Source organism: Saccharomyces mikatae (genome assembly GCF_947241705.1).
Source record: "Saccharomyces mikatae IFO 1815 strain IFO1815 genome assembly, chromosome: 2".
NCBI lineage: Eukaryota > Fungi > Ascomycota > Saccharomycetes > Saccharomycetales > Saccharomycetaceae > Saccharomyces > Saccharomyces mikatae.
Genome location: NC_079257.1, coordinates 451,328 through 477,944, shown reverse-complemented (window position 1 = coordinate 477,944; position 26,617 = coordinate 451,328). Strand labels below are relative to the sequence as shown.

Below are 26,617 nucleotides of genomic sequence, written 5' to 3'. Positions count from 1 at the left end.
AAGGGTTTATGTATTAATTCGAAAGCAAAAATACTTCAGGGAAGGTGGGAGTAAACTTGAAGAGCGCAACGTTTTTTTATTCACAATGCTAAAGTTTTTACTCGGCAAGCGATTCGCTTCCACTGGTTCATATCCTGGCTCTACAAGAATCACTTTACCTAGAAGACCTGCAAAGAAAATTCGTCTAGGAAAATCACGACCGGCTATTTACCACCAATTCGACGTCAAAATGGAGTTAAGTGATGGCAGTGTCATTATCCGAAGATCTCAGTATCCAAAGAGTGAAATCAGACTGATTCAAGATCAAAGAAACAACCCGCTGTGGAATCCTAGTAGGGACGATTTAGTCATCGTGGATGCTAATTCCGGCGGTAGCCTGGACAGATTCAAAAAGAGGTATAGTGCATTGTATTCCGTCGATACAACGCCTATTAACTCTGGCTCTGAAGAATCTGAGCTACCTAAAGAGAGTAAAGAAGAAGCACAGATAGAGAAGGAAGAGGGGAAAGAATTATCTGAAAAAGCATTTGGTATGGATGACTACTTATCGCTGTTAGACGATGGTGAACAACAGATTAAGTCTGGTAAGTTGGCCAGTAAGAAAAGAGACAAAAAGTAGATGGTAGACTTCCCCTCCTTTACTATTCCCGCCATTCTATATTCTTCTGAGCTAAGAACCCAGACGTGTCTATTTTAAGATTACAAAACAGTCCTTGTATATACCGTAGTACCTATGCATACGTATACACATGTATATATTGATAACAAAGATTCTGCGGACGCTTTGTTCAGCGCTACCACGACCAATGAATTACAGTGGCTGAAATTCGACGTTGATTGACAGTTTTGAGGCCAATAATACACTCGTCAAGCAAAATAAAAAAAGCCAAATGAGAGCCGTATATTTATCGAGGCTAAAGCACCAACTGATTGTAATGCTCAATTGTGCTGCAGTAATAAGCTGCTATAGTTCAAGTGATCATTTTCTACGCCTCGCAATGTTTCAGCGCAGTGGAAAAAAACTGAAAATTTTCATTCTTCTCGAGTGTTGAACCACTGTTGCCATACTAATCACATACTTTGTGCACATAGTTTTACTTGAGTTAGGATTCGATTATCTATTCAATTACTTTTGAAGATTTCTTTTGTTCTGATTCCTTTTTTTGCATTTTGTGCTTATTTTTAAGAAAAATTGTCGTTCTTTAGTATCAGTAGACGATTTTACTCTCAGATTATTAAAAAATCGGTTAGAATAAAAAGAATGAGTGTGGAAGACATCAAAAAGGCTAGAGCCGCTGTTCCATTCAACAGAGAACAGCTAGAAAGTGTTTTGAGAGGAAGATTTTTCTATGCCCCAGCTTTTGACTTGTACGGTGGTGTTTCTGGTTTATATGATTATGGTCCACCAGGTTGTGCATTCCAAAATAACATCATTGATGCCTGGAGAAAGCATTTCATTCTAGAAGAGGATATGTTGGAAGTCGACTGTACCATGTTAACTCCGTATGAGGTTTTAAAGACTTCAGGCCATGTTGATAAATTTTCTGACTGGATGTGCAGAGATTTGAAGACCGGTGAGATTTTCAGAGCTGACCATTTAGTTGAAGAAGTTTTGGAAGCTCGTTTAAAAGGTGATCAAGAAGCTAGAGGTTTAGTTGAGGATGCGAATGCTGCCGCCAAGGATGACGCCGAAAAGAAAAAGAGAAAGAAGAAGGTTAAGCAAATCAAGGCAGTTAAGTTGGATGACGACGTTGTCAAAGAATATGAAGGAATTTTGGCTAAGATTGATGGTTATTCTGGTCCACAGTTAGGAGAATTGATGGAAAAATACGATATCGGTAACCCAGTAACCGGAGAAACTTTAGAATCTCCTAGAGCTTTCAACCTGATGTTTGAAACTGCTATTGGTCCTTCTGGTCAATTGAAGGGATACCTAAGACCAGAAACTGCTCAAGGTCAATTTCTGAACTTCAACAAGTTGTTAGAATTTAACAACAGTAAGACCCCTTTCGCTTCCGCCTCTATTGGTAAATCATTTAGAAATGAGATTTCCCCAAGAGCTGGTTTATTAAGAGTTCGTGAATTTCTAATGGCCGAAATTGAACATTTTGTTGACCCATTGGATAAATCCCATCCAAAATTCGACGAGATCAAAGACATTAAGCTTTCCTTTTTACCTCGTGATGTTCAAGAGGCTGGTTCTACTGAACCCATCGTAAAAACGGTTGGTGAAGCCGTTGCTTCAAGAATGGTCGATAATGAAACTTTGGGTTACTTTATTGCAAGAATTTACCAGTTTTTGATGAAAATTGGTGTAGACGAATCCAAGTTGAGATTCCGTCAACATATGGCCAATGAAATGGCACACTATGCTGCCGACTGTTGGGATGGTGAACTGAAGACTTCCTATGGCTGGATTGAATGTGTTGGATGTGCCGATAGATCTGCCTATGATTTAACCGTTCATTCCAAAAAGACCAAAGAGAAATTGGTTGTTAGACAAAAATTAGAGAATCCAATTGAAGTCACTAAATGGGAAATTGATTTGACGAAGAAATTGTTCGGTCCAAAATTCAGAAAAGACGCACCAAAAGTTGAATCCCACTTATTAAATATGTCTCAAGATGATTTGGCTTCCAAAGCTGCGTTATTAAAGAAGGATGGAAAGTTTACTATAAAGGTCGATGGAGTTGATAACGAAGTCGAGTTGGATGACAAATTGGTTAAGATCGAACAAAGAACAAAGATTGAACACGTCAGAGAATATGTTCCAAGTGTGATTGAACCATCTTTTGGTATTGGTCGTATCATTTACTCCGTTTTTGAACACTCTTTTTGGAACAGACCTGAAGACAATGCTAGAAGTGTTCTTTCCTTCCCACCTTTAGTTGCTCCAACAAAGGTTCTGCTGGTTCCTTTATCTAACCACAAAGATTTAGTTCCTGTTACAACTGAAGTCTCCAAAATTTTAAGAAAGTCTCAAATCCCATTCAAGGTCGATGACTCTGGTGTTTCCATTGGTAAAAGATATGCTCGTAACGATGAATTAGGTACTCCTTTTGGTGTCACCATTGACTTTGAATCCGCTAAGGACCATTCCGTTACTTTGAGGGAAAGAGATTCTACCAAGCAAGTTAGAGGTTCTGTCGAGGATGTTATCAAGGCTATCCGTGATATCACTTACAATGGTGCTTCCTGGGAAGAGGGTACTAAGAACTTGGCTCCTTTTGCCGCCCAAGTTGAAAATGAAACTGAATAAACGGAACGATTTGTCTCAACTATATATTGCCAAACATGTAAAATAAAAGAAGAAGCGAGAAATAAGCATTTGTGTATCTATGTATATATAATCTGTTTACTATTATTTCTCGTTACTATATGTGATTATGAACCTGTATCCTCGACCATTAATAACGGCACCTAAAAGCGTTTGTGATATCCTTTTGGAGATCACGAACGGAATATCAACATCGTTATTACTATTTATTTAAACATGTTTTCCGGTAATCAGTAATTTTCATGAGACATCTAAGCGAAAATGTAGAAAAAACTGATGTAAGAAAAAGCGGAAGATTTCCAACTTTGTAGGGGCCAAAACATTATCTTAAATCAACTCCTTCTATACACCGCACCATACTAGGAAAGAAGAAGGAGTGATTTCTAAACCATTCTATAAAAGTGGACCAAATTAAGCTACGTATCCTATAACTAAGTTTCGAAAATGTCTTCTTCAAATGCTGTAAAAGAATCAGCTAAAAAGTTAGTTAATTTACTGGAGAAATATCCAAAGGACCGTATTCCTCACCTGGTCTCATTCAAAGATATACAAATAGCAAGATTTGGACGTGTAGCGGGTCTTCCAAATGTAGATCACGAAGGGAACAGTATAAAACAAAAGAAACCTTCTATAGATGAGATAAAGAGTATCATTAATAGAACTTCGGGGCCATTAGGACTAAATAAAGAGATGTTGACCAAAATTCAAAATAAAATAATTGATGAAAAATTCACAGAAGAAAGTATTAACGAGCAGTTTCGCGCCTTGAGCTGTATAATGAATAACAAGTTCAGAAATTATTATGATGTTGGTGACAAGCTCTATAAACCCGCAGGAAATCCCCATTATTATCAGAGATTAATAGATGCCGTTGACGGTAAGAAAAAGGAAAACTTGCTTACCGCAATGAGAACTGTATTATTTGGTAAATAGTGAGCTTTTTTTTTTTAAGCTTGTAAATACATACTTATTCATAATTAAAACGATTATTCATTTCTATTTTTAAGATTTCTTTAGTGAATATACGTTTTAGACAGAAATTCTACTTAGCAAATCCTATGGTAACATCGTTGTTTTGTAGCTTGTAAACTGGTCCTAATTGACTTTTGATTTTAGTAGCATCACTAACAGTTTCGTATTCAACGAAAGCTAGGTTTCGAACACTAACTAATCTGATTTCAATTAGCGCATCATTTCCAAGTATTTGTGATAATAATTGTTCTGTAGTTCCACTTGGTAAATTTTGTATTAGAAGAACTTTATTCGGTGGATTTTCAATGGTACTTGAATTTTTTGGTGGTTCCAGAGATTCCAATGCTTTTTTTGGGGTCTCTCGTTGAGGTATTATATTCTTCAACCTACGTGTTTCAAATTCTTTAACAATCCTATTAATTTCTGGATCTTCTATCTTTCTCAATCTTAGTTTATGCTTTAGGCGTCTTATTTGTCTTTTAAGCTTAAACTTCTTGGAGTACACATGGTCATTGGCTAGCCTGCGTTTGAGTTTTCTTGCTTTTAGTACCTTTTTTAAATCAAGATAGTGACTTTCATTATTCTCTTTATTTTTCTGAATTTCCATTGAGAGGCCTAATATCGAGTTCGTTCGAGCCATTTCAATTCTGACTTTACGACCTTGAACCTTTAATGCTGTTGTCGTGTATTTGTTTAAAAACCTTTCTGCTTCAGCTTGAGTTGTAAATGTCAAAAATGCTTGGTTGGACATCTTGGATGACCTTGAAACGGAAACCTCTACGAGGCCTATTTGATCATCTAATAATGTGAACGGTTGTGAAGAAGTGTGTAGTTTCTGGTGAGGAAGCGGCAATGATGGATTTATAGCATACTTATTGTTAGGGCTGATGCATTTCAAAAGAAATCTGATATAATTATCTTTGTTCGCCGGCCTATTGGGTAAATTCTGAAAGTAGAGTCTGTTATATATTATCATGTAGTTCGGTATAGAAGAAATGTTAGTAAAGACAGTAATTTATAGAAACAAAAGTCCGAGGGCAAACACATACGCTGACATAGCTTCTTTAGATGAACCGATTATGTTTTTATTGATTATATTCCTTTTCTTTCTTTTATTGTGTAGAAGAAGTGTTATGTCCTCTCTTCTCTCATTTCCCTTCCTGAAAAACTCTACAGAATAGCGTTGAGATCGATAAATCACTTGTCCTCCAAACAAGAAAATGAAGAATCCACTATTTGAAAAGAAATGATAAGCACATAGATAAAAATACTTAATTAACTAATACATAAAAATAAGAGATATATAAAAATATTATGGAAGCAATAATTACTATTCTTATTTCTTAGCAGCCTTTTGAGCAGCCTTGGTAACCTTAGCGGCCTTTTCAGTCTTGTCAACAGACTTGATAACACCGACAGCGACAGTTTGTCTCATGTCTCTGACAGCGAATCTACCTAATGGTGGGTATTCACTGAAAGCTTCAACACACATTGGCTTAGATGGAACGAACTTGACCAAAGCAGCGTCACCGGACTTCAAGAATTTTGGATGGTCTTCCAACTTCTTACCAGATCTTCTGTCGTTCTTTTCCAACAATTCGTCGAATCTACAAGCAATGTGAGCAGTGTGACAATCCAAAACTGGAGAGTAACCAGCAGAGATTTGACCTGGATGGTTCAAAACAATGACGGTAGCGTTGAAAGAAGCACAACCCTTTGGTGGATCGTTCTTGGAGTCACCACAGACGTTACCTCTTCTGATTTCCTTGACGGAAACATTCTTGACGTTGAAACCAACGTTGTCACCTGGAACACCTTGTTCCAATTGTTCGTGATGCATTTCAACGGACTTGACTTCAGTGGTAACACCGGCTGGGGCGAAAGTAACAACCATACCTGGCTTGATGACACCGGTTTCAACTCTACCGACTGGCACAGTACCGATACCACCGATCTTGTAAACATCTTGCAATGGCAATCTCAATGGCTTGTCAGTTGGTCTAGATGGTTGTTCAATAGCGTCAATGGCTTCCAACAAGGTCTTACCCTTGACGACACCAGCCTTGGTTTCTTTTTCCCAACCCTTGTACCATGGAGCGTTGGTGGTAGCTTCAATCATGTTGTCACCGTTCCAACCAGAGATTGGGACGAATGGAACAGTCTTTGGGTTGTAACCAACCTTCTTGATAAAGTTGGAGGTTTCCTTGACAATTTCTTGGAATCTGGATTCGTCCCATTTGACGGAGTCCATCTTGTTGACAGCAACAATCAATTGTCTAACACCCAAGGTGAAAGCCAACAAAGCGTGTTCTCTGGTTTGACCATCCTTAGAGATACCGGCTTCGAATTCACCGACACCACCAGCAATAATCAAGATAGCACAATCAGCTTGAGAAGTACCAGTAATCATGTTCTTGATGAAATCTCTGTGACCTGGAGCATCAATAACGGTAACTTGGTACTTTGGAGTTTCGAACTTCCACAAAGCAATATCGATAGTGATACCTCTTTCTCTTTCAGCCTTTAACTTGTCCAAAACCCAAGCGTACTTGAAAGAACCCTTACCTAATTCAGCGGCTTCCTTTTCGAACTTTTCAATGGTTCTCTTGTCAATACCACCACACTTGTAAATCAAATGACCGGTAGTGGTAGACTTACCAGAATCGACATGACCGATAACGACAACGTTAATGTGAGACTTCTCTTTACCCATGTTTAGTTAATTATAGTTCGTTGACTGTGTCTCCAAAAAAAGTACTCCAACAAAAAACCTAGAAGGGGAAAAATGAAATGAAAGGAGAAACAAAAATCTAAGAGAATTTATATATTAGAAAGTACGAAAGAAAAAATGAAAAAAATTAAATTTAGAAAGAGCCAGGAGTAGTATTAGAAGGAGCGACACAACAAAAGAAGGTGATGGAACTAATTATTTTTATATATAGTAAACTACTGGCTCGATCATTTCTACCTCCAGCAAGATCGAAGAGAAAAATTTTCTTGAGCCTTCCGTCAAAAACCTGCATTCTCCTTTCTTTTTTGGCGGGCTGAACGAGTCCCCCACGTTTTCTTGTTCGATGGCATTAAAAAGCAACCCTGGAGGTACTGTCCGCGGTGTGGGTTCTCTAAATGTGTGGGTGTTTGGTATGAAGAGAATAGTCTCTAAAAGAGTCATCTTAAATCGTTCATAAATGCCGAGGAGTGTCAGTGCAGCATTCAGAAATAAATACATCGCTTGCACACATTACACGACCATTTAAATGTATCAATCGTTGGAGGATAAGAAAAAAGGGTAATCGAAATCATAACAAATAACTGCCTACTTTGATTACCTACGGATTGTTGCGCACTCGTCATAGTGATCAAAATGTACATATCTCTACATTTAGGTGTATATTCATGCTTTCCGACCTGCTTCGAATTACTTCTCAAATAGCTTTTCTTTCTCCTTTGTTTAAGATGTTTCTTTTGATGGCACATATGTATCAAATTGTATTAGGAACGGAAAATAACGTCATTGAACGGACATGTTTGGGTGGACCTTAATGCTCATACCGGGCTTTCCTTGTATTATTGGCATTGACAAGAAGGACAAGCTCATCTCCCCAGGTTTAAAGGGTAGCTAGCATTGAGGAACAGGTCTTTAATTCTCCTTGTTGGAGGAGAAGTGCTAAATAAGGAGTGGCGAATATAGGGAGCCTTGTTCAATGTGAAGACAGCAAATCAGGACCTATTGAAGTATATAAACGGGCGTAATAATGTAGCTTTTCTATTAACCTCGATGGCATCCTTCCATTGTCTATCTTCCTTGGTCTTTTGTTCTGAGTGTAGACTATATTTAGTTGAAAAAGTAAAGAGGAAAAAATATGGCACAATTCTCCGATATTGATAAACTTGCTGTTTCCACTCTAAGGTTGCTTTCGGTTGACCAGGTGGAAAGCGCACAATCTGGCCACCCTGGTGCACCCCTAGGGTTGGCTCCCGTGGCCCATGTAATCTTTAAACAACTTCGTTGTAACCCCAATAATGAACATTGGATCAACAGAGACAGGTTTGTTCTATCGAATGGTCACTCATGCGCTCTTTTGTATTCCATGCTTCATCTGTTAGGGTACGATTACTCGATCGAAGACTTGAGGCAGTTTAGACAGGTTAACTCAAGGACACCGGGTCATCCAGAATTTCACTCAGCGGGAGTGGAAATCACCTCTGGCCCATTAGGCCAAGGTATCTCGAATGCCGTTGGTATGGCGATCGCGCAGGCCAACTTTGCCGCTACTTATAACGAGGAAGGTTTCCCCATTTCTGACTCGTATACGTTTGCTATTGTAGGGGATGGTTGCTTACAAGAGGGAGTAGCTTCAGAGACTTCTTCCCTCGCAGGACATTTGCAATTAGGTAATTTGATTACGTTCTACGACAACAACAGTATCTCTATTGACGGTAAGACATCGTACTCGTTTGATGAAGATGTTTTGAAGAGGTACGAAGCGTATGGTTGGGAAGTCATGGAAGTCGATAAAGGCGATGACGATATGGCGTCCATTTCAAGTGCTTTGGAAAAGGCGAAATTATCGAAGGACAAGCCTACTATAATTAAGGTAACAACTACCATTGGGTTCGGGTCCCTACAACAAGGTACTGCCAGTGTCCACGGGTCTGCATTGAAAACTGATGATGTCAAACAGTTGAAGAAAAGGTGGGGGTTTGACCCCAATAAATCGTTTGTGGTCCCCCAAGAGGTGTATGACTACTACAAGAAGACGGTTGTCGCACCAGGTCAAAAACTTAATGCAGAATGGGATAGAATGTTCGAAGAATACAAAACCAAATTTCCTGAGAAGGGTAAAGAGTTGCAAAGAAGATTGGACGGCGAACTACCAGAAGGTTGGGAGAAACACTTACCAAGGTTCACTCCGGATGATGATGCCGTGGCAACAAGAAAAACATCTCAACAAGTCTTGACAGACATGGTTCAAGTTTTGCCTGAATTGATTGGTGGTTCTGCCGATTTGACACCTTCAAATCTCACAAGATGGGAAGGTGCAGTGGACTTTCAGCCTCCTATCACTCAATTAGGTAACTATGCGGGAAGATACATTAGATACGGCGTGAGGGAACATGGAATGGGTGCTATCATGAACGGTATCTCCGCCTTTGGTGCAAACTACAAGCCTTACGGAGGTACCTTCTTAAACTTTGTCTCCTACGCTGCAGGTGCTGTCAGGTTAGCCGCCTTGTCTGGCAACCCGGTCATTTGGGTTGCAACTCACGACTCTATTGGACTGGGTGAAGATGGTCCAACTCATCAACCTATTGAGACCCTAGATCACTTGAGAGCTATTCCGAACATGCATGTTTGGAGGCCTGCTGATGGTAACGAAACTTCTGCCGCATATTATTCCGCTATCAAATCTGGTCATACACCATCTGTTGTGGCTTTATCAAGACAGAACCTTCCTCAACTGGAACATTCTTCTTTCGAAAAATCCCTAAAGGGTGGCTATGTGATTCATGATGTTGAGAATCCAGACATCATCCTGGCGTCAACAGGTTCAGAGGTTTCACTTTCTATAGACGCAGCAAAAAAATTATATGAGAATAAGAAGATCAAGGCAAGAGTTGTCTCCATGCCAGATTTTTACACTTTTGACAGACAAAGTGAAGAATACAGATTTTCTGTTTTCCCAGATGGTGTTCCAATCATGTCCTTTGAAGCACTGGCTACTTCAAGTTGGGGTAAGTATGCTCACCAATCCTTCGGACTCGATGAATTTGGTCGTTCGGGCAAGGGGCCTGAGATTTACAAACTCTTTGATTTCACAGTGGATGGTGTTGCATCAAGAGCTGAAAAGACAATCAATTACTATAAGGGAAAGCAGCTGCTTTCGCCCATTGGGAGGGCTTTCTAAGCGGGAAAAAGTAAACCGCTTTTTACTCTCTTCACGCCCACTAAGTATGGGTTACCAATTATTGTCTAAAGTTACATATGTGTATGTAGATAAATACTTCTTCCTTTTTTCTCTCTTTGCTACACCCAAGATCAGTTATTCGATTTTCTTTCTGCTGACTGCATCCAACGGCATTACAAATTACCGAAGAAAGCTGTTCTTTTTTGCCAGCGGAATTCCACTTCCATTTGGTCCAAGAAATTCCGGCGGTTTTTCGCGTGTGACTCAATGATGAAATGCCTGCCTAATGAACATGAATAGCCCAGATATATTCCAAGGCCTGCTGGAAGCATCTCAAGATATATAAGTGACAAGTAGTCAATGGCAGGAGAAAGATTGTGCATAATATCTTTCTTGTAATATCAGTAAAACGACCAATTACATATCGATACTCAAGGTTACTGACTAATGACTAACGAAAACGTCTGGATAGAAAAGTTGGACAACCCAACCCTTTCAGTGTTACCACACGACTTCTTACGCCCACAACAAGAACCCTATACAAGACAGGCTACATATTCGCTACAGTTACCCCAACTAGATGTACCTCACGAAACATTTTCCAACAAATACGCTGTCGCTTTGAGTGTATGGGCAGCTTTGTTATATAGGGTGACAGGCGATGATGATATTGTTCTTTATATCGCTAATAACAAAATCTTAAGATTCAACATTCTGCCAACATGGACATTTAATGAATTGTATTCCGCAATTATTACCGAGTTAAGTCAACTCGAATCTATCAAAGCTGATTTTTCTTTTGATGATCTGGCTGAAAAAATTCAAAGCTATCAAGATCTGGAAAGAACCCCTCAATTATTCCGTTTGGCTTTTCTGGAAAACCAGGATTTCAATTTAGACCAATTCAAACATCATTTAGTGGACTTTGCTTTGAATTTGGAAACTAAAAATAATACACATGTTCTAAATTTAATCTATAATAGCTTGCTGTACTCAAATGAGAGAGTAACCATTGTCGCAGACCAATTTACTCAATATTTGACTGCTGCGATAAGTGACCCATCCAATTGCATAACAAAAATTTCTCTGATTACCGTTTCATCTAAGAGCAGCCTACCTGATCCAACAAAAGAGTTAGGCTGGTGTGATTTTGTAGGTTGTATTCACGACATTTTCCAAGATAATGCAGAAGCCTTCCCAGAGAGAACCTGTGTCGTAGAAACTCCAACGCTAAATTCTGATAAGTCTCGTTCTTTCACTTATCAGGATATCAATCGTACTTCTAACATAGTCGCCCATTATTTAATCAAGACAGGTATCAAAAGAGGTGATGTAGTGATGATCTACTCTTCCAGAGGTGTGGATTTAATGGTATGTGTTATGGGTGTCTTGAAAGCTGGAGCAACTTTTTCAGTTATCGATCCAGCTTATCCCCCAGCTAGGCAAACAATTTACTTAGGTGTGGCCAAACCACGTGGGTTGATTGTTATTAGAGCTGCTGGTCAATTGGATCAACTAGTTGAAGATTATATCAGCGAAGAATTAGAAATTGTTTCAAGAATCAATTCTATCGCTATTCAAGAGAACGGTACCATTGAAGGTGGGAAATTGGGTGAAAGCGATGACGTTTTGATTCCATATGAACATTTCAAAGACACTAGAACAGGTGTCGTGGTCGGCCCGGACTCTAACCCAACCCTGTCTTTTACATCTGGCTCTGAAGGTATTCCTAAAGGTGTTCTCGGTAGACATTTCTCCCTGGCCTATTATTTCAATTGGATGTCCAAAAAGTTCAATTTATCAGAAAACGATAAATTTACAATGCTGAGCGGTATTGCGCATGATCCAATCCAAAGAGATATGTTTACACCATTATTTTTAGGTGCGCAATTGTATGTTCCTACTCAGGATGATATTGGTACGCCGGGTCGTCTAGCAGAATGGATGAGTAAATATGGATGCACAGTCACTCATTTAACCCCTGCTATGGGTCAATTACTTACTGCACAGGCCACAACACCATTTCCTAAGTTACATCACGCATTTTTTGTGGGTGACATTTTAACTAAACGTGACTGTTTGAGATTACAGACCTTGGCAGAGAACTGTCGTATCGTCAATATGTACGGTACAACTGAAACACAGCGTGCAGTTTCTTATTTTGAAGTTAAATCGAAGAATGATGATCCAAACTTCTTGAAAAAATTGAAGGATGTCATGCCTGCAGGTAAAGGTATGTTGAACGTTCAGCTGTTGGTTGTTAACAGGAATGATCGTACTCAAATATGTGGTATTGGTGAGATTGGTGAGATATATGTTCGCGCAGGTGGATTAGCTGAAGGTTACAGAGGATTACCAGAACTGAATAAAGAAAAATTTGTGAACAACTGGTTTGTTGAGAAAAACCATTGGGAATATTTGAATAAGGATAACGGTGAACCTTGGAGGCAATTCTGGTTAGGTCCAAGAGATAGATTATACAGAACTGGTGATCTTGGTCGCTACTTACCAAACGGTGATTGTGAATGTTGTGGTAGAGCTGATGATCAAGTTAAAATTCGTGGGTTTAGAATCGAATTAGGAGAAATAGATACACACATTTCTCAACATCCATTAGTAAGAGAAAACATCACATTAGTTCGCAAAAATGAAGACAATGAACCAACTCTGATCACATTTATGGTTCCCAGATTTGATAAGCCTGAAGACTTATCTAAATTCCAAAGTGATGTTCCAGAGGAAGTTGCAACAGATCCAATAGTGAAAGGCCTAGTCGGTTACCATCTTTTATCCAAGGATATCAAAACTTTTTTAAAAAAGAGGTTAGCCAGTTATGCTATGCCTTCCTTAATTATAATCATGGATAAGCTACCACTGAACCCTAACGGTAAGGTTGACAAACCTAAACTGCAGTTTCCATCTCGCAAACAACTAAATTTGGTTGCTGAGAATACAGTTTCTGAAATAGATGATTCTCAATTCACTAGTATTGAGCGCGAGGTTAAGGACTTATGGTTAGGTATATTACCTACTATTCCAGCATCTGTATCACCTGATGATTCTTTTTTTGATTTGGGTGGACATTCTATCTTAGCTACTAAGATGATTTTTACCTTGAAAAAAAAGTTACAGATTGATTTGCCATTGGGAACAATTTTTAAATATCCAACCATAAAAGCCTTTGCCGCAGAAATCGGCAGGATTAAATCATCTGATGGATCATCTCAGAGAGAAGTTGAAGAGATTGTTACTGCAAACTATGCAGAAGATGCCAAAAAATTGGTTGAAACACTACCAAGCTCTTATCCTTCCCGTAAGTGTTTTGTTGAACCTAATAGTGTTGAGGGTAAGACAACAATTAATGTTTTCGTTACCGGTGTAACAGGATTCTTGGGCTCCTATATTCTTGCAGATTTGTTGCAACGTTCCCAAAATAATTATAGTTTCAGAGTTTTTGCTCACGTAAGGGCTAAAGATGAAAGATCTGCACTTGAAAGATTACAGAAGGCAGGGATTACTTACGGAACTTGGAATGAAAAGTTCACCTCGAATATTGAGGTTGTATTAGGTGATCTATCGAAAAGTCAGTTTGGTCTTTCCGATGAGAAATGGACGGATTTAGCGAACACCATTGATGTGATTATTCATAACGGTGCGTTAGTCCACTGGGTTTATCCTTATGCGAAACTGAGGGAAGCGAATGTTATTTCAACTATCAATGTTATGAGCTTAGCAGCCGTCGGAAAGCCAAAGTTTTTTGACTTTGTTTCCTCTACTTCCACTCTTGATACCGAGTACTACTTTAATCTGTCAGATAAACTTGTTGGCGAAGGGAAGCCAGGCGTTTTAGAATCTGACGATTTGATGAATTCTGCAAGCGGACTCACTGGTGGATATGGTCAATCCAAGTGGGCTGCAGAGTACATCATTAGACGTGCAGGTGAAAGGGGGTTACGTGGATGCATTGTCAGACCCGGTTATGTAACAGGTGCCTCAGCTAATGGTTCTTCAAATACAGATGATTTCTTACTAAGATTTTTGAAAGGTTCAGTTCAGCTGGGCAAGATCCCAAATATTAAAAACTCTGTAAATATGGTTCCTGTAGACCATGTTGCCCGTGTTGTTGTTGCTACATCTTTGAATCCTCCAAAGGAGAATGAATTGGCCGTTGCTCAAGTAACAGGTCATCCAAGAATATTATTCAAAGACTACCTATATACTTTACACGCTTATGGTTATGATGTCGAAGTGGAAAGCTATTCTGAGTGGAAGAAGTCATTGGAAGCATCTGTTATTGACAGGAATGAAGATAATGCCTTGTATCCTTTACTACACATGGTTTTAGATAACTTACCTGAGAGTACCAAGGCTCCCGAACTGGACGATAGAAACGCAGTGATGTCTTTGAAGAAGGACATCGCGTGGTCAGGTGTTGATTGGTCCAATGGAATGGGAGTCACTTCAGAAGAGGTTGGTATTTATATTGCATTTTTGAACAAGGTTGGATTTTTACCTCCACCAACTCATAATGACAAACTTCCACTTCCAAGTGTAGAATTAACTCAGGCGCAAATAAGTCTAGTGGCTTCAGGCGCTGGTGCTCGTGGAAGTTCCGCAGCTGCTTAAGATTAAGTATTACATATGATATGTTATGTAGAATAAATAAATATGAAAATGAGGAAAAATTGACTTTTTTACTTACAAACCTGTGTAGAAAAGTTTAAAGAAAATAATATGGATAAGAAAGTAAAGATTAATTATTGAACAAGAACTGTAAATCCGCTGGCGTCAGTCTACTGATGGCAGCTTCATCTTGGTTAATTGTAGCGTGGATCATATTTGCCTTTTTCTCCTGTAACTCAATGATTCTTGCTTCTATACTATCCTCAATGCAAAATCTCGTGATCTTAACAGGTCGAAATTGACCAATTCTATGAACTCTATCACCACTTTGCCATTCCACACTAGGATTCCACCATGGATCTAAAATAAAAACTTGAGAAGCTTCACAAAGATTTAAAGCGACACCACCAGCCTTCAAACTCACCAGGAAAACCTCGCATTGAATGTTATTCATAAAATACTTGATGGTTTCATCTCTTTGCGTAGGAGACATACTACCTTGAAGCTTCACTGTTTGAAAACCAGCCCTTTTCAATCTCCACTCAACCAGATCCAGCATACTTGTAAACTGCGAAAATACAATGGATTTAATTGTCCTCTTGTTGCTTCTTAGTTTGTACAGTTCTTCCACCAGAGCTTCAATTTTTGTTGATGACTGCCACTTACCACTCATATTTAGTCGACTGACAATACTTTGCTTCTTAAAGGATTCAAGATCCACTTCCAAAGCAGGTTGAGATAAATCAATACTCAGTCCAATATGACAAACAGGGCAAGTAAGTTTATTGTTGTTTTCCATGAATGACTCCACATATTCTTTAATGCACAAACGACAGAATTTATGGTGACATTTGGATTCAATCGGCTCTTCAGCTTCATCATTACACAACTGACAGATCACGACACCGAGATCATCACCGGAAACGTTCTTCAGTCTTTTCAAAACTAAATCAGGATGATCTGCCAGTTGTCTCATTCTTGTGATTAGGGTGAAAATGTTAGCGTAGTTGTTAAGAACAACACCTTCCTCCACAAAAGAATTATATTTCCTCTTGGAATCAGTGTATAAACTTCGGTAAAGATCTTTTTCTTCTTCATTAAAGAAGTCTCTCCTGACAGTGACGATTCTGGGTGGAAGACCTAAATCGTCTGCTCTCTCCACTTTAGTTCTTCTCAACATGATACTTTTCAGCAATGTTTGAATATTATTGAAAGATTCTAGACCAGGGCCTTCCACACCAAACTTCTGGATGTTTTTCAACATGAAATGATTAAAGAAATTAGTGTGCTGCATGACGACGTGACTACAGTGATCGCAATGCATGCGATCTGTAAACTTCCAGACCTTTGAAGCGCAATCACATTTGGTACAAAAGTACTTTGTAAAAGGATCTATGTTCAGAAACCTGATCAACGAATACATTTCACCAATTCTATTTTGCAGCGGAGTACCCGAAAGGCACCATCGTTTTTGGGTTTTCAAGTTGTTCACAGCCCTAGCAGTGTTACTTTGTCTATCTTTGATATTGTGCGCCTCATCCAAGATAACCCTATAAAAGTCGATGTTATGCAGTACAGAAGGCTGCTTGAAAAGTCCATTTTTCCTTTTAAATCCGTAATTCTGCTTTCTAAACACGGATTCCAGCACTGCGTATGTGGTCAGTACAATATCGTAGCCCTGCAAATCTTCGATGTTGGTGGTTTTAGAAGCACCATGGTACATGTAGATCTTCAGTTGTCCCATTGTATGCTGTTCTATTTCGTTCTTCCATTGCATTAGCGCCACAGTAGGAGCGACTACTAAAGACGGTGACTTAGTCAAGTCGTTCATTAAAAGCGCGATAGTTTGAATGGTCTTACCCATACCCATTTCATCTGCCAAGATACCGCCCGCATAAATGCTTTCCTCTTGAGATATAAGCCAATGAAGACCTTCTAATTGGAAAGGTAGCAGTTTGATGGTCATACCATCTGGTTGGTCACATCTTTGAGCAACATAAGGAGGAGCATTCCTCAGATTAGAGAAAACTGTTTTTAGTTCAGGATGGTGTTCATATAATCGTAAAGTGTTTCTTTCATACGGAGTTATCTTCGGTGCCTTCTTTCTAGTGTCTGACTTTTTCTTCTTTTTCTTCTTAGCAGTAGTCTTCCTTTTTTTGGTTAATGGTTCGTCATCGTCGTCATCCGAAATCTCAACTCGATCCATGAGTTTTATCACATGAATACTGTCATCGGTGGCGGTCCGTTCTTTATCAGAAGCTGTTAGGTCTACTACAGTGAAATCCTTGTCATCATGGTCGGAAGACTTCACGAGCGTAACATCATCACGGTACTCTTCATCTGGGTTGTCTCCTTCATTCTCGCTCTTACCTTTTAGATGCAAAGTTTTCGAGTTTTTCAAGTCTGCATCGTCATCGCTTAGCTCAATATAATTAACACTTTTCTTCGTACTTCTCGTACGTCTTCTACGAATAAACCCCCCTTCTTGCATGACTCTTTTAGCTGGTTCACTACCTACACGATCAAGCCTATTTAAAACTATTAAGATCTAGCAGCACCACACAGCATCACAACGTAACACTTTTTTTTTTTGGTTTTCATTCTTAAGCTTCTATCCATGCATTTCTTCTTTATGGCATTAATCCGAAGCCTGAAAGAAAAGAGAAAGGAAAAAGGGAAGAAAAAGAAACGGAGCCGCAGGGAGTGAAAAAAATGAAGGCGGAACCTCCCATTGTTTCCCTAGCAACCATAGTGGGGAAAAGGGCAAGACATTTATTCGAGGCGTATCGTATACAGTGTTGTATGGGTTAACGGTGTTAGCGGTGTTAGCGGCTAAGTCAAAAGGGAAAGAGAGACTTGTATTTCCTCATATTCATTTTTTGTTGATTTAAGCATTCCTTAGATTATGGTTATGTCCTGATCGTAATCTCTTCAGCAAAATAAACACTGGAACAAGTATCCATATCAAAACAAAAGTCAATAACCTAGGCGAGCATGAAACTGGCTCGCCATCCTATACTTTAGGTTATAGAAGAGTCTATGCAGAAAAGATTTCAACACCAAGGACATTCAAACAAGAAAGTTTTAAGCTGGGCGGCAAAAACACATCTACTAGTTACGAAATGCTATTGCGCACGTGATAGTCACTAAGGACGAAATATGATGGTATCACCCGGCTAAACTGAGTTACCACCGCGCCGACGTCACTCCCTGTTCACTCGTCCTGTTTTTTCTTTTTTTTCCTTTTTCTTCTTTGGTGCACCGCTCAGGGCACGAAAAAGCTTATTTTATTTCGTGCACTCCGGCATTGCTTTGTTGTTCAGCATCTTTTTGCCTGTGTGCGTTCGCCAATGCTAAATAGCAACTGGCTTAACGTGGGCCGTGCCACGTCGTGTCCTCTCGTTTCGTAAAACTTACTACACGTACCATACCGTTCCGTCCTCTCGTATCGCATGGGTGCCGTATCGGCTCTAGCTCTACTTTCTCAGTCAGTCAGTCAGTCCAGTCTTTGTTTTCTCCGCTTCTTCCCGATCGTTGCCACTCCCGTCGCTAGCCACTGGTCTCCCGTGTACTGTACTCCATCTTTTTTTGGCGTTTTCCCCTATCCAACTCGAACAACAAACACAGTTCCTTTAATTTTGTTTTATATTTCTTTTCTTCGGTCGGTCTTTCTTTCCCTTCCGATTATCAAAGCAAAAGCGCATTTTTTTTCTTTGTCTTTTTGGTTTTTGTTTTCTGTTCTTAGTTTTTTGCAAACCACGTCAGGAGTTCAATTGAAAGAACAAGGATCAACAAAGCCAAATACGACACCGTCACTAATTTTTGAACCAGAGGCGTATTCCCGTTACCTCTTCCCCCCATATTTCTCTTTTTCTTTTTACTACTATAAGCCTTCAGACTAGTACAACAATCACAGCAACCACAGTAACAACAACAAACAAACTACCACTGGAAAAAAATTAAGAAAAATGAATCCGGGAGGTGAACAAACAATAATAGAACAGCCTGCTCAGCAGCAGCAGCAACAGCAACAACAACAACAACAGCAACAGCAACAACAGCAGGCAGCAGTTCCTCAACAGCCGCTGGACCCTTTAACCCAATCAACTGCGGAAACCTGGCTCTCCATTGCTTCTTTGGCAGAAACTCTTGGCGATGGTGACAGGGCTGCAATGGCATATGATGCCACTTTACAATTCAACCCCTCCTCTGCGAAGGCTTTGACCTCTCTGGCTCATCTGTACCGTTCCAGAGACATGTTTCAAAGAGCTGCAGAATTATATGAAAGGGCTCTTTTGGTAAATCCTGAGTTATCAGACGTGTGGGCTACTTTAGGCCATTGTTATCTAATGCTGGATGATTTGCAAAGAGCTTACAATGCCTACCAACAAGCGCTGTACCACCTCAGTAACCCCAACGTACCGAAATTATGGCACGGTATCGGTATTCTTTATGACCGATACGGTTCCTTAGACTATGCTGAAGAAGCCTTTGCTAAAGTTTTGGAGTTAGACCCTCATTTCGAAAAGGCTAATGAGATTTATTTCAGATTGGGTATTATTTACAAACATCAGGGCAAATGGTCTCAAGCTTTAGAATGCTTCAGATACATCCTTCCTCAACCTCCTGCACCCTTGCAGGAATGGGACATATGGTTCCAATTGGGTAGTGTGTTGGAAAGTATGGGTGAATGGCAAGGTGCGAAAGAGGCGTACGAGCATGTCTTGGCTCAAAATCAACACCATGCCAAAGTTTTACAACAATTGGGTTGTCTTTACGGCATGAGTAATGTACAATTCTACGATCCTCAAAAGGCATTAGACTATCTCTTAAAGTCCTTAGAGGCTGACCCCTCTGATGCGACTACATGGTACCATCTTGGTAGAGTGCATATGATTAGAACAGATTATACTGCCGCATATGATGCTTTCCAGCAAGCTGTCAATAGAGATTCAAGAAACCCTATCTTTTGGTGTTCGATCGGTGTATTATACTACCAAATCTCTCAGTACAGAGACGCCTTGGACGCGTATACAAGAGCTATAAGATTGAATCCTTATATAAGTGAGGTTTGGTATGATCTTGGTACGCTCTATGAAACTTGTAATAATCAACTATCTGACGCTCTTGACGCGTATAAGCAAGCTGCAAGATTAGACGTAAATAATGTTCACATCAGAGAAAGATTAGAAGCTTTAACGAAACAATTGGAAAATCCAGGCAATATGAACAAATCAAACGGTGCCCCCACAAATGCCTCACCCGCACCACCTCCTGTGATTTTACAGCCTACGTTGCAACCTAACGATCAAGGTAATCCATTAAATGTCAGAATCCCAGTTCAGTCTGCTAACGCTGCTGCCTCAATGGTACAACAACAACAACAACAACAACAACAACAACAACAACATCCTGCCCAACAGACTCCTATTAACTCTTCTGCAACAATGTATAGTAATGGAACTTCCCCTCAACTGCAAGCTCAGGCCCAAGCACAAGCTCAGGCGCAAGCACAAGCACAAGCACAAGCGCAAGCGCAAGCACAAGCACAAGCACAAGCACAGGCACAAGCACAAGCACAAGCACAAGCACAAGCACAAGCACAGGCTCAAGCACAAGCACAAGCGCAAGCACAAGCACAAGCACAAGCACAAGCACAAGCACAAGCACAAGCACAAGCACAAGCACAAGCGCAACAACAACGACAACAACAACAACAACAACAACAACAACAACAACAACAACAACAACAACAACAACAACAACAACAACAACAACAACAACAGCAACAGCAACAACAACAATTGCAACAACAACAACAGCAACAACAACAACAACAACAACAACAATTGCAAGCCTTATCAAGACAACAGCAGCAACAAAAGGGAGTCTCTGTACAAATGTTAAATCCCCAGCAAGGCCAACCGTACGTCACCCAACCAACTGTTATACAAGCTCATCAACTGCAACCATTTTCTGCACAGACCATGGATCACTTGCAAAGCTCTCAACTCCCATCTCAACAACAACAACTTCAATCTATCCAACATCCACAGCAATTGCAAGGTCAGCTTCAAGCTCAAGCTTCCCAACCTTTAATTCAGCATAACCTAGAACAGAACGCTTTACCTCAAAAGAGATACATGGGAAATGCCATTCACACTTTAGTGGATGCCGCCGTATCCAGTAGCACCCATCCAGAAAATAACACAAAGTCCCCTAATCAACCAGCTCACGCCGTTCCAAACCAAGCTTCTATGACAATAACCGTAAACAATGAACCGCAGCCAAAGAAGCAAAAATTGAACTCTCCGAATTCAAACATAAACAGACTAGTTAATACCGTTAATACAATTGAAGACAATTCAAAGCCTGAGGTTAGCAACTCACCGCTAGCAACGGCGGAGTCTAATTCAGGTAATACTTCACAAGAAGAAAGGCCTGTTAAGGCAAACTCGATACCTCCAGCAGATCATACGGGAGAATCTTCAGAAGAAGCTATCATTAATGAAGGAACTATTAAAACAACTTCTGTTCCTCCTTCCATGATGGCGTCCAACGTGGAAGCAAAAAAATCTGGTACACATCAGACTTCATCGTCAGAGAATTCAATAGCAAAGGCGAATGACCAAAATACGGCCGAGACTATGGAGTTATCTACTGCCACTAGCCCTACTGAGGTAAGTCCACTGGAAGGCGACGTAAAAGAACATTCTAGAGAAGAAAACAACACTACTGGTGAAGGTGGGGCATCAACTTCTCCTATCAAAGAAAAGGAATCAGCAGCTGCCGAAAAAACTGGACCACAACAGGAAGAACTTCCTGATAGAACGATAACAGTAATCAAACCTACTTTGGAAACGATGGAAACTGTGAAAGAAGAAGCCAAGATGCGCGAGGAAGAGCAAACTGCTCAAGAAAAATCTCCACAGGAAAGTATACTTCCAAGAGAAAATGTGGTAAGACAAGTGGAAGAAGATGAAAACTATGATGACTAATAAAAAGTTTGCATTGATGAATTAGTCTACTAATTTTATGAGATCAACAGGTAATGTTGTGTAACTTTGAAGAATTCATTCATTATGTTGTGGATACATATATAAATAAAGATAAAACTAAGAAACAGTTGAGTAACATTAACAAAGTTATTTTTCATATATGCAAATATATGTATATATGTTTGTGCATATAGGTATATTATTCTTTTGTATCATTACATACTTAAAATCTATTATTGCTTAAAAAGTTTTTTCTCATGGGCATACACAGCAATAGTGGGAGTAAAGGTTTAAATTTGTGTGTCCTTCATTTTGTATCTACAATCTCTTCAAGAAATTGCCTTATTTGGCTCAGAACAGTTTCTTTTGTTGAATCCGATACCATCTCTAGAAAAAGATCACAATTTTTACCGTTAGTATTATATTTTTCCAATAAAATTAGTGAGAGAATAATTTCATACCTAATGCTTTCGGTTCTACAGTGGATAAGATTTGTGTGAAGTTTGTAGATTCATTAATGTTCATTTCTGACTTGGTTAAATCTTTGACTTTATCCACCCAACCTTCTTGAAGCAGTCTGGCATTTAATTCATTTGAAATTCTATAAACATAATAGGGATTTGAATTGTCAGTAAAAGAGATTTTTAGAAAAAAGGACATCCTCCATTAAGCTGTATCATACAATTCATAATTTCCTGATTCTACAAGGTATTTTTGGATTTGACCTTTTAGTTTTGTAGTATCCATAGTTATCAAAAGGAAAGCAAGGATCAACTTAGTTGTGCTGAATTACCTCTAATATTACTAATGAGTTTGCGATTTATAAGGCCAAGCCATGCACATGACTATTATAATTTTTTATTTTTCATATTTGTTCATTTTCATTTTCATGAAGGAGGGAAGAGCCGGCATGCAAACACACGTCGCAAGGGATGCCAATTGCTGTTCTTGGCAGTTTTACATAACGCTGATCAGCCTTTATATTAACCAAATACATATGCTTTGGTGAATACTCTTTCCTTACTTCCCTTACTTCCCATTCTTAAATGTTTTCTCAGATTTTCTCGAGAAGCATAAGACCTATTTCCTCCAGTTCAAGAAGACTATTTGGAACAATGAGTGCTGTTAAGGGTAAGCCTGAAGAAGCCAAAATAATTGAAGCTCGTCATGTCAAAGACACTTCAGACTGTAAATGGATTGGTTTACAAAAAATCATTTACAAAGATCCAAATGGGAAGGAAAGGGAATGGGATAGCGCAGTTCGCACTACTAGAAATTCTGGTGGCGTGGACGGAATTGGTATCTTAACCATTCTAAAATACAAGGATGGCAAACCCGATGAGATTTTACTACAAAAGCAATTTCGTCCTCCAGTTGAGGGTGTATGCATTGAAATGCCAGCTGGTTTGATAGATGCGGGTGAGGATGTTGACACCGCTGCCTTGAGGGAGTTAAAGGAAGAAACAGGTTACAGTGGCAAAATCATTTCTAAAAGTCCAACCGTTTTCAATGACCCTGGTTTCACTAATACTAACCTCTGTCTTGTTACTATTGAAGTTGACATGAGTTTACCTGAAAATCAGAAACCAGTAACTCAATTGGAAGATAACGAATTTATCGAATGTTTTAGCGTCGAGTTGCACAAATTTCCAGATGAAATGGTCAAATTGGATCAGCAAGGCTATAAATTAGATGCGCGTGTTCAAAACGTAGCTCAAGGTATTCTCATGGCTAAACAATACCATATTCAATAAATAATGGAATAAATAGCAATTTTGTATGAAGAATAGACAGAACATTATAAGAAAAGCAAATAATTTTGTAACATGCTGCTTACAATTTAACGAAGCTCTACATTTGAAAGAAGAGCAGCATCAAAGTATTGCTATTGAAAATAATTAATGATGCCAGCAGGGTGCCAGATTAGAGCGGGCGGAAACCAACGGGTATCAGGTTAGTCGCCTTAAAAACTCGATCATATAAATCAAAGTCTGTGTGCCATGTATAAGTAATAAAGAAAAAAGAGTAATACAAAAATAATGCATTGAGCGTTTCAAAGAGCTATTTGCTTTCAGCCACGGCAAAGATTGTTTTTTTGGCCGCCCATCCCAAGTTGATTGACAAATATTTGCTAACTTAAGCTCCCCGAAAAGCACTAATATCCACGTCAGATACTTTGAAACATACTTAATTCCGATCGTGTATTAGATACGGTATTATATAACTAATTAAAAAATGATCTCCGCAATGCATAATCCATTGTAATTTTTCAAGTTTTGTTTGTTTGTATGAATTCAATGGATCAGCTTCAAGTCTCTCATTGTGCTTTCCCAATTAGATTGCCATCTGTTCTTGGTCTCCTGCGTGACATTTGACTTTAATTTTTGGTATAAATCAGCATCCTTCATAGCAAAAATCAAAGATTCATGAAGCTCTCTTCTATCAACAAACTTTAACCCATTCACATTATGTTGCACTAATTCATCAAGTACTGGATAGTTCATTGCAATGACAGGAAGACCTGAACCAAACATATCTAAAATTTTCATTGGTAGATCCAATCCTGAACTTGAAGTATGCAAAGATACCCCGTAATCACATAATTGTAACAACTTTGGATAGTCTTCTGCTGATAGCCATACAAATTCGATTTGACAACGCTTCCAGTCATATTCTTGTACCTGCTTCATATATTTCTCTTTTAGCGGTCCTTTGCCTGTTATAAAACAGAGTATCCTAGGCAGACTTGAATCAAATTTGATGTATGAATTTTCATAAATTTTCAAAGCACCCAAAAGAATACCGATGTCTTCATCAGGTGTAAATGATGTTGAAGTTACAATAATTTTATCACCTCTCTCTATATCAAAATCATCATGAATATAGGATTTCATAAAGGCTTGGGTAGTTAAGGCTTTTTGACGGGAAACGTCACTTGCCAAGGGTTGAAATTGGGAAGCCGGGCGGTCGTATAGGACTGCACATCTCGTTGCATTTAAATGGAAGGTTTGGATTAGATACTTTCTCATTGCTTCAGTAACAGTCAAGTTGTAATTGGCAAATTTGCTAAATATCATCTCTACCATATAGGATACCAACACTAAAGGGTGGTAAAAATTCCCTTTGAACTTGAGTTGCAATATTGAATATGCTAAATTGTGCCAATCAATAATCAGTTTACAACCTGTCAGCTTGTATAGCGCTGCGATTGGAAGAATAGGTATACTTGGAGGATTCTGAACCAAAATATAATCACTTCCTCTAAGTTCCCAAAGTAACTTAAAAATACTCAGAACTTGGAAAAACACCTTTTTGAAAATAAATGTAATTGAAGTTTCACCTCCCTTTCTATTCAAGTTCGATATATGGTGAACGGTAATATTTGGATCACTGGAAATATTCTTTGGTAAATTGTCCTCGACGTAACCGCATAGCTCAACTTGCCAACCTAACCTGCTGAAACTTATGGCATGGTAACATATTCTTGGAGAATGACCTATATCACCGAGCACAAATATGATTATTCTCTTCTTGGTGGACTTGGTACCATAAAATAAGTAAGGAATAATATAATAAACCACTAAAGGTATGGACACATATAATATTAATAAGGCAAGTAACCATCCTGAAATATTCACAAACATCTTCGCTGGTTGATAATAATTTTGAAAAAGCTGATACGATTATCCTTCGGTAAACTTTACAATTGTTGTAGTTATCCAATATACCGAAGTAAATTGACTTGATAATTGCTTATGTGCTTTCTATGACGAAACGTACAAGACGATCCCAACTCGAATTGACCTTATTTCACCTACACGTCATATCAGGATGCTAGATAGAAAAGTTATGGCTAGCAATGCAAAAAAAGACATGTGGGCAAGACCAGAACTACATAAATCAATTATTTATCGCAATACTACTTGGAGCCATCTTTTCCACCCGGTTTGAGATATTTTTAGGTTGTGGTTCGTTACCGTATACAGTGACACACCTTTATTCTTGGATTTTTTTATGCTCCGCGTAAGAAGGTGTCTAACAAGAGATCTTGTCACCTCACAAGGGTACTTGTAACAGACACAGACTTTGGTTTGTACTAGAAGCTAACAAACAACAAGAAGGATACCGAATCAATACAAGAAAACATAAATGTCCTCCAATCTTACTGAAGAACAAATTGCCGAATTCAAAGAAGCCTTTGCTCTATTCGATAAGGATAACAATGGCTCTATTTCTTCCAGTGAACTAGCCACTGTGATGAGGTCATTGGGACTTTCACCCAGTGAAGCAGAAGTCAATGATTTGATGAACGAAATAGATGTAGATGGCAACCACCAAATTGAATTCAGTGAGTTTTTGGCTCTAATGTCTCGTCAACTCAAATCAAATGACTCCGAACAAGAGCTATTAGAAGCTTTCAAAGTATTCGATAAGAACGGCGATGGTTTAATTTCTGCTGCTGAGCTGAAACATGTTTTGACATCTATTGGTGAAAAATTAACCGATGCCGAAGTAGACGATATGCTAAGAGAGGTTAGTGATGGGTCTGGTGAGATCAACATTCAACAATTTGCTGCTTTGTTATCTAAATGATATGTCGTTGTGACTTTTCGCTCCTACTATCTTGTCCGTACAATTTGGTTTTATATTATTCGTTGAGTATCGTTTCATCTAAAGCTTGATAATCACTCAAAAACACAATCCATACGTAGATATAAAGGCCTAGTATTATTTTATATAGATAAGTAATATGCCAGAGAAAGCAACCTAAATACAGAATACAAATTTTTGCCAAAGTACATAAGTTGATCCTTTCAATACCAGACTCGATGTTTTAT

At 39.0% G+C, this 26,617-nt stretch overlaps 13 protein-coding genes across 13 annotated transcripts; 8 read left to right on the top strand and 5 right to left on the bottom strand.

The window, feature by feature from the left end:
* Positions 1 to 85: 85 nt before the first annotated feature.
* MRPL36 (mitochondrial 54S ribosomal protein bL31m) lies at positions 86 to 619 on the top strand (the record flags this gene model as incomplete). The annotated part of the gene is made up of 1 exon (XM_056223731.1): positions 86 to 619. One exon carries the CDS (start codon positions 86 to 88, stop codon positions 617 to 619), a length of 534 nt encoding a protein of 177 aa, XP_056080476.1.
* A 642-nt stretch (positions 620 to 1,261) lies between these two features.
* GRS1 (glycine--tRNA ligase) lies at positions 1,262 to 3,259 on the top strand (the record flags this gene model as incomplete). The annotated part of the gene is made up of 1 exon (XM_056223720.1): positions 1,262 to 3,259. One exon carries the CDS (start codon positions 1,262 to 1,264, stop codon positions 3,257 to 3,259), a length of 1,998 nt encoding a protein of 665 aa, XP_056080475.1.
* Positions 3,260 to 3,721: 462 nt separating this feature from the next.
* CBP6 (Cbp6p) lies at positions 3,722 to 4,210 on the top strand (the record flags this gene model as incomplete). Its single annotated transcript, XM_056223709.1, has 1 exon — positions 3,722 to 4,210. The coding sequence occupies one exon, from the start codon at positions 3,722 to 3,724 to the stop codon at positions 4,208 to 4,210; it is 489 nt and encodes a 162-aa protein (XP_056080474.1).
* A 109-nt stretch (positions 4,211 to 4,319) lies between these two features.
* Positions 4,320 to 5,225, bottom strand: MUD1 (Mud1p; the record flags this gene model as incomplete). The annotated part of the gene is made up of 1 exon (XM_056223698.1): positions 4,320 to 5,225. The coding sequence occupies one exon, from the start codon at positions 5,223 to 5,225 to the stop codon at positions 4,320 to 4,322; it is 906 nt and encodes a 301-aa protein (XP_056080473.1).
* Positions 5,226 to 5,585: 360 nt separating this feature from the next.
* On the bottom strand, positions 5,586 to 6,962 carry TEF2 (translation elongation factor EF-1 alpha; the record flags this gene model as incomplete). The annotated part of the gene is made up of 1 exon (XM_056223686.1): positions 5,586 to 6,962. One exon carries the CDS (start codon positions 6,960 to 6,962, stop codon positions 5,586 to 5,588), a length of 1,377 nt encoding a protein of 458 aa, XP_056080472.1.
* Positions 6,963 to 8,112: 1,150 nt separating this feature from the next.
* TKL2 (transketolase TKL2) lies at positions 8,113 to 10,158 on the top strand (the record flags this gene model as incomplete). Its single annotated transcript, XM_056223675.1, has 1 exon — positions 8,113 to 10,158. The coding sequence occupies one exon, from the start codon at positions 8,113 to 8,115 to the stop codon at positions 10,156 to 10,158; it is 2,046 nt and encodes a 681-aa protein (XP_056080471.1).
* Positions 10,159 to 10,605: 447 nt separating this feature from the next.
* Positions 10,606 to 14,784, top strand: LYS2 (L-aminoadipate-semialdehyde dehydrogenase; the record flags this gene model as incomplete). The annotated part of the gene is made up of 1 exon (XM_056223664.1): positions 10,606 to 14,784. One exon carries the CDS (start codon positions 10,606 to 10,608, stop codon positions 14,782 to 14,784), a length of 4,179 nt encoding a protein of 1,392 aa, XP_056080470.1.
* A 127-nt stretch (positions 14,785 to 14,911) lies between these two features.
* Positions 14,912 to 17,272, bottom strand: RAD16 (DNA repair protein RAD16; the record flags this gene model as incomplete). Its single annotated transcript, XM_056223653.1, has 1 exon — positions 14,912 to 17,272. One exon carries the CDS (start codon positions 17,270 to 17,272, stop codon positions 14,912 to 14,914), a length of 2,361 nt encoding a protein of 786 aa, XP_056080469.1.
* Positions 17,273 to 18,749: 1,477 nt separating this feature from the next.
* CYC8 (transcription regulator CYC8) lies at positions 18,750 to 21,779 on the top strand (the record flags this gene model as incomplete). The annotated part of the gene is made up of 1 exon (XM_056223642.1): positions 18,750 to 21,779. One exon carries the CDS (start codon positions 18,750 to 18,752, stop codon positions 21,777 to 21,779), a length of 3,030 nt encoding a protein of 1,009 aa, XP_056080468.1.
* Positions 21,780 to 22,086: 307 nt separating this feature from the next.
* Positions 22,087 to 22,526, bottom strand: SUS1 (Sus1p; the record flags this gene model as incomplete). The annotated part of the gene is made up of 3 exons (XM_056223631.1): positions 22,087 to 22,166; positions 22,241 to 22,380; positions 22,462 to 22,526. 3 exons carry the CDS (start codon positions 22,524 to 22,526, stop codon positions 22,087 to 22,089), a joined length of 285 nt encoding a protein of 94 aa, XP_056080467.1.
* Positions 22,527 to 22,825: 299 nt separating this feature from the next.
* Positions 22,826 to 23,533, top strand: YSA1 (ADP-ribose diphosphatase; the record flags this gene model as incomplete). Its single annotated transcript, XM_056223620.1, has 1 exon — positions 22,826 to 23,533. The coding sequence occupies one exon, from the start codon at positions 22,826 to 22,828 to the stop codon at positions 23,531 to 23,533; it is 708 nt and encodes a 235-aa protein (XP_056080466.1).
* Positions 23,534 to 24,073: 540 nt separating this feature from the next.
* Positions 24,074 to 25,423, bottom strand: ALG1 (chitobiosyldiphosphodolichol beta-1,4 mannosyltransferase; the record flags this gene model as incomplete). Its single annotated transcript, XM_056223609.1, has 1 exon — positions 24,074 to 25,423. One exon carries the CDS (start codon positions 25,421 to 25,423, stop codon positions 24,074 to 24,076), a length of 1,350 nt encoding a protein of 449 aa, XP_056080465.1.
* A 505-nt stretch (positions 25,424 to 25,928) lies between these two features.
* Positions 25,929 to 26,372, top strand: CMD1 (calmodulin; the record flags this gene model as incomplete). Its single annotated transcript, XM_056223598.1, has 1 exon — positions 25,929 to 26,372. One exon carries the CDS (start codon positions 25,929 to 25,931, stop codon positions 26,370 to 26,372), a length of 444 nt encoding a protein of 147 aa, XP_056080464.1.
* Positions 26,373 to 26,617: the final 245 nt, after the last annotated feature.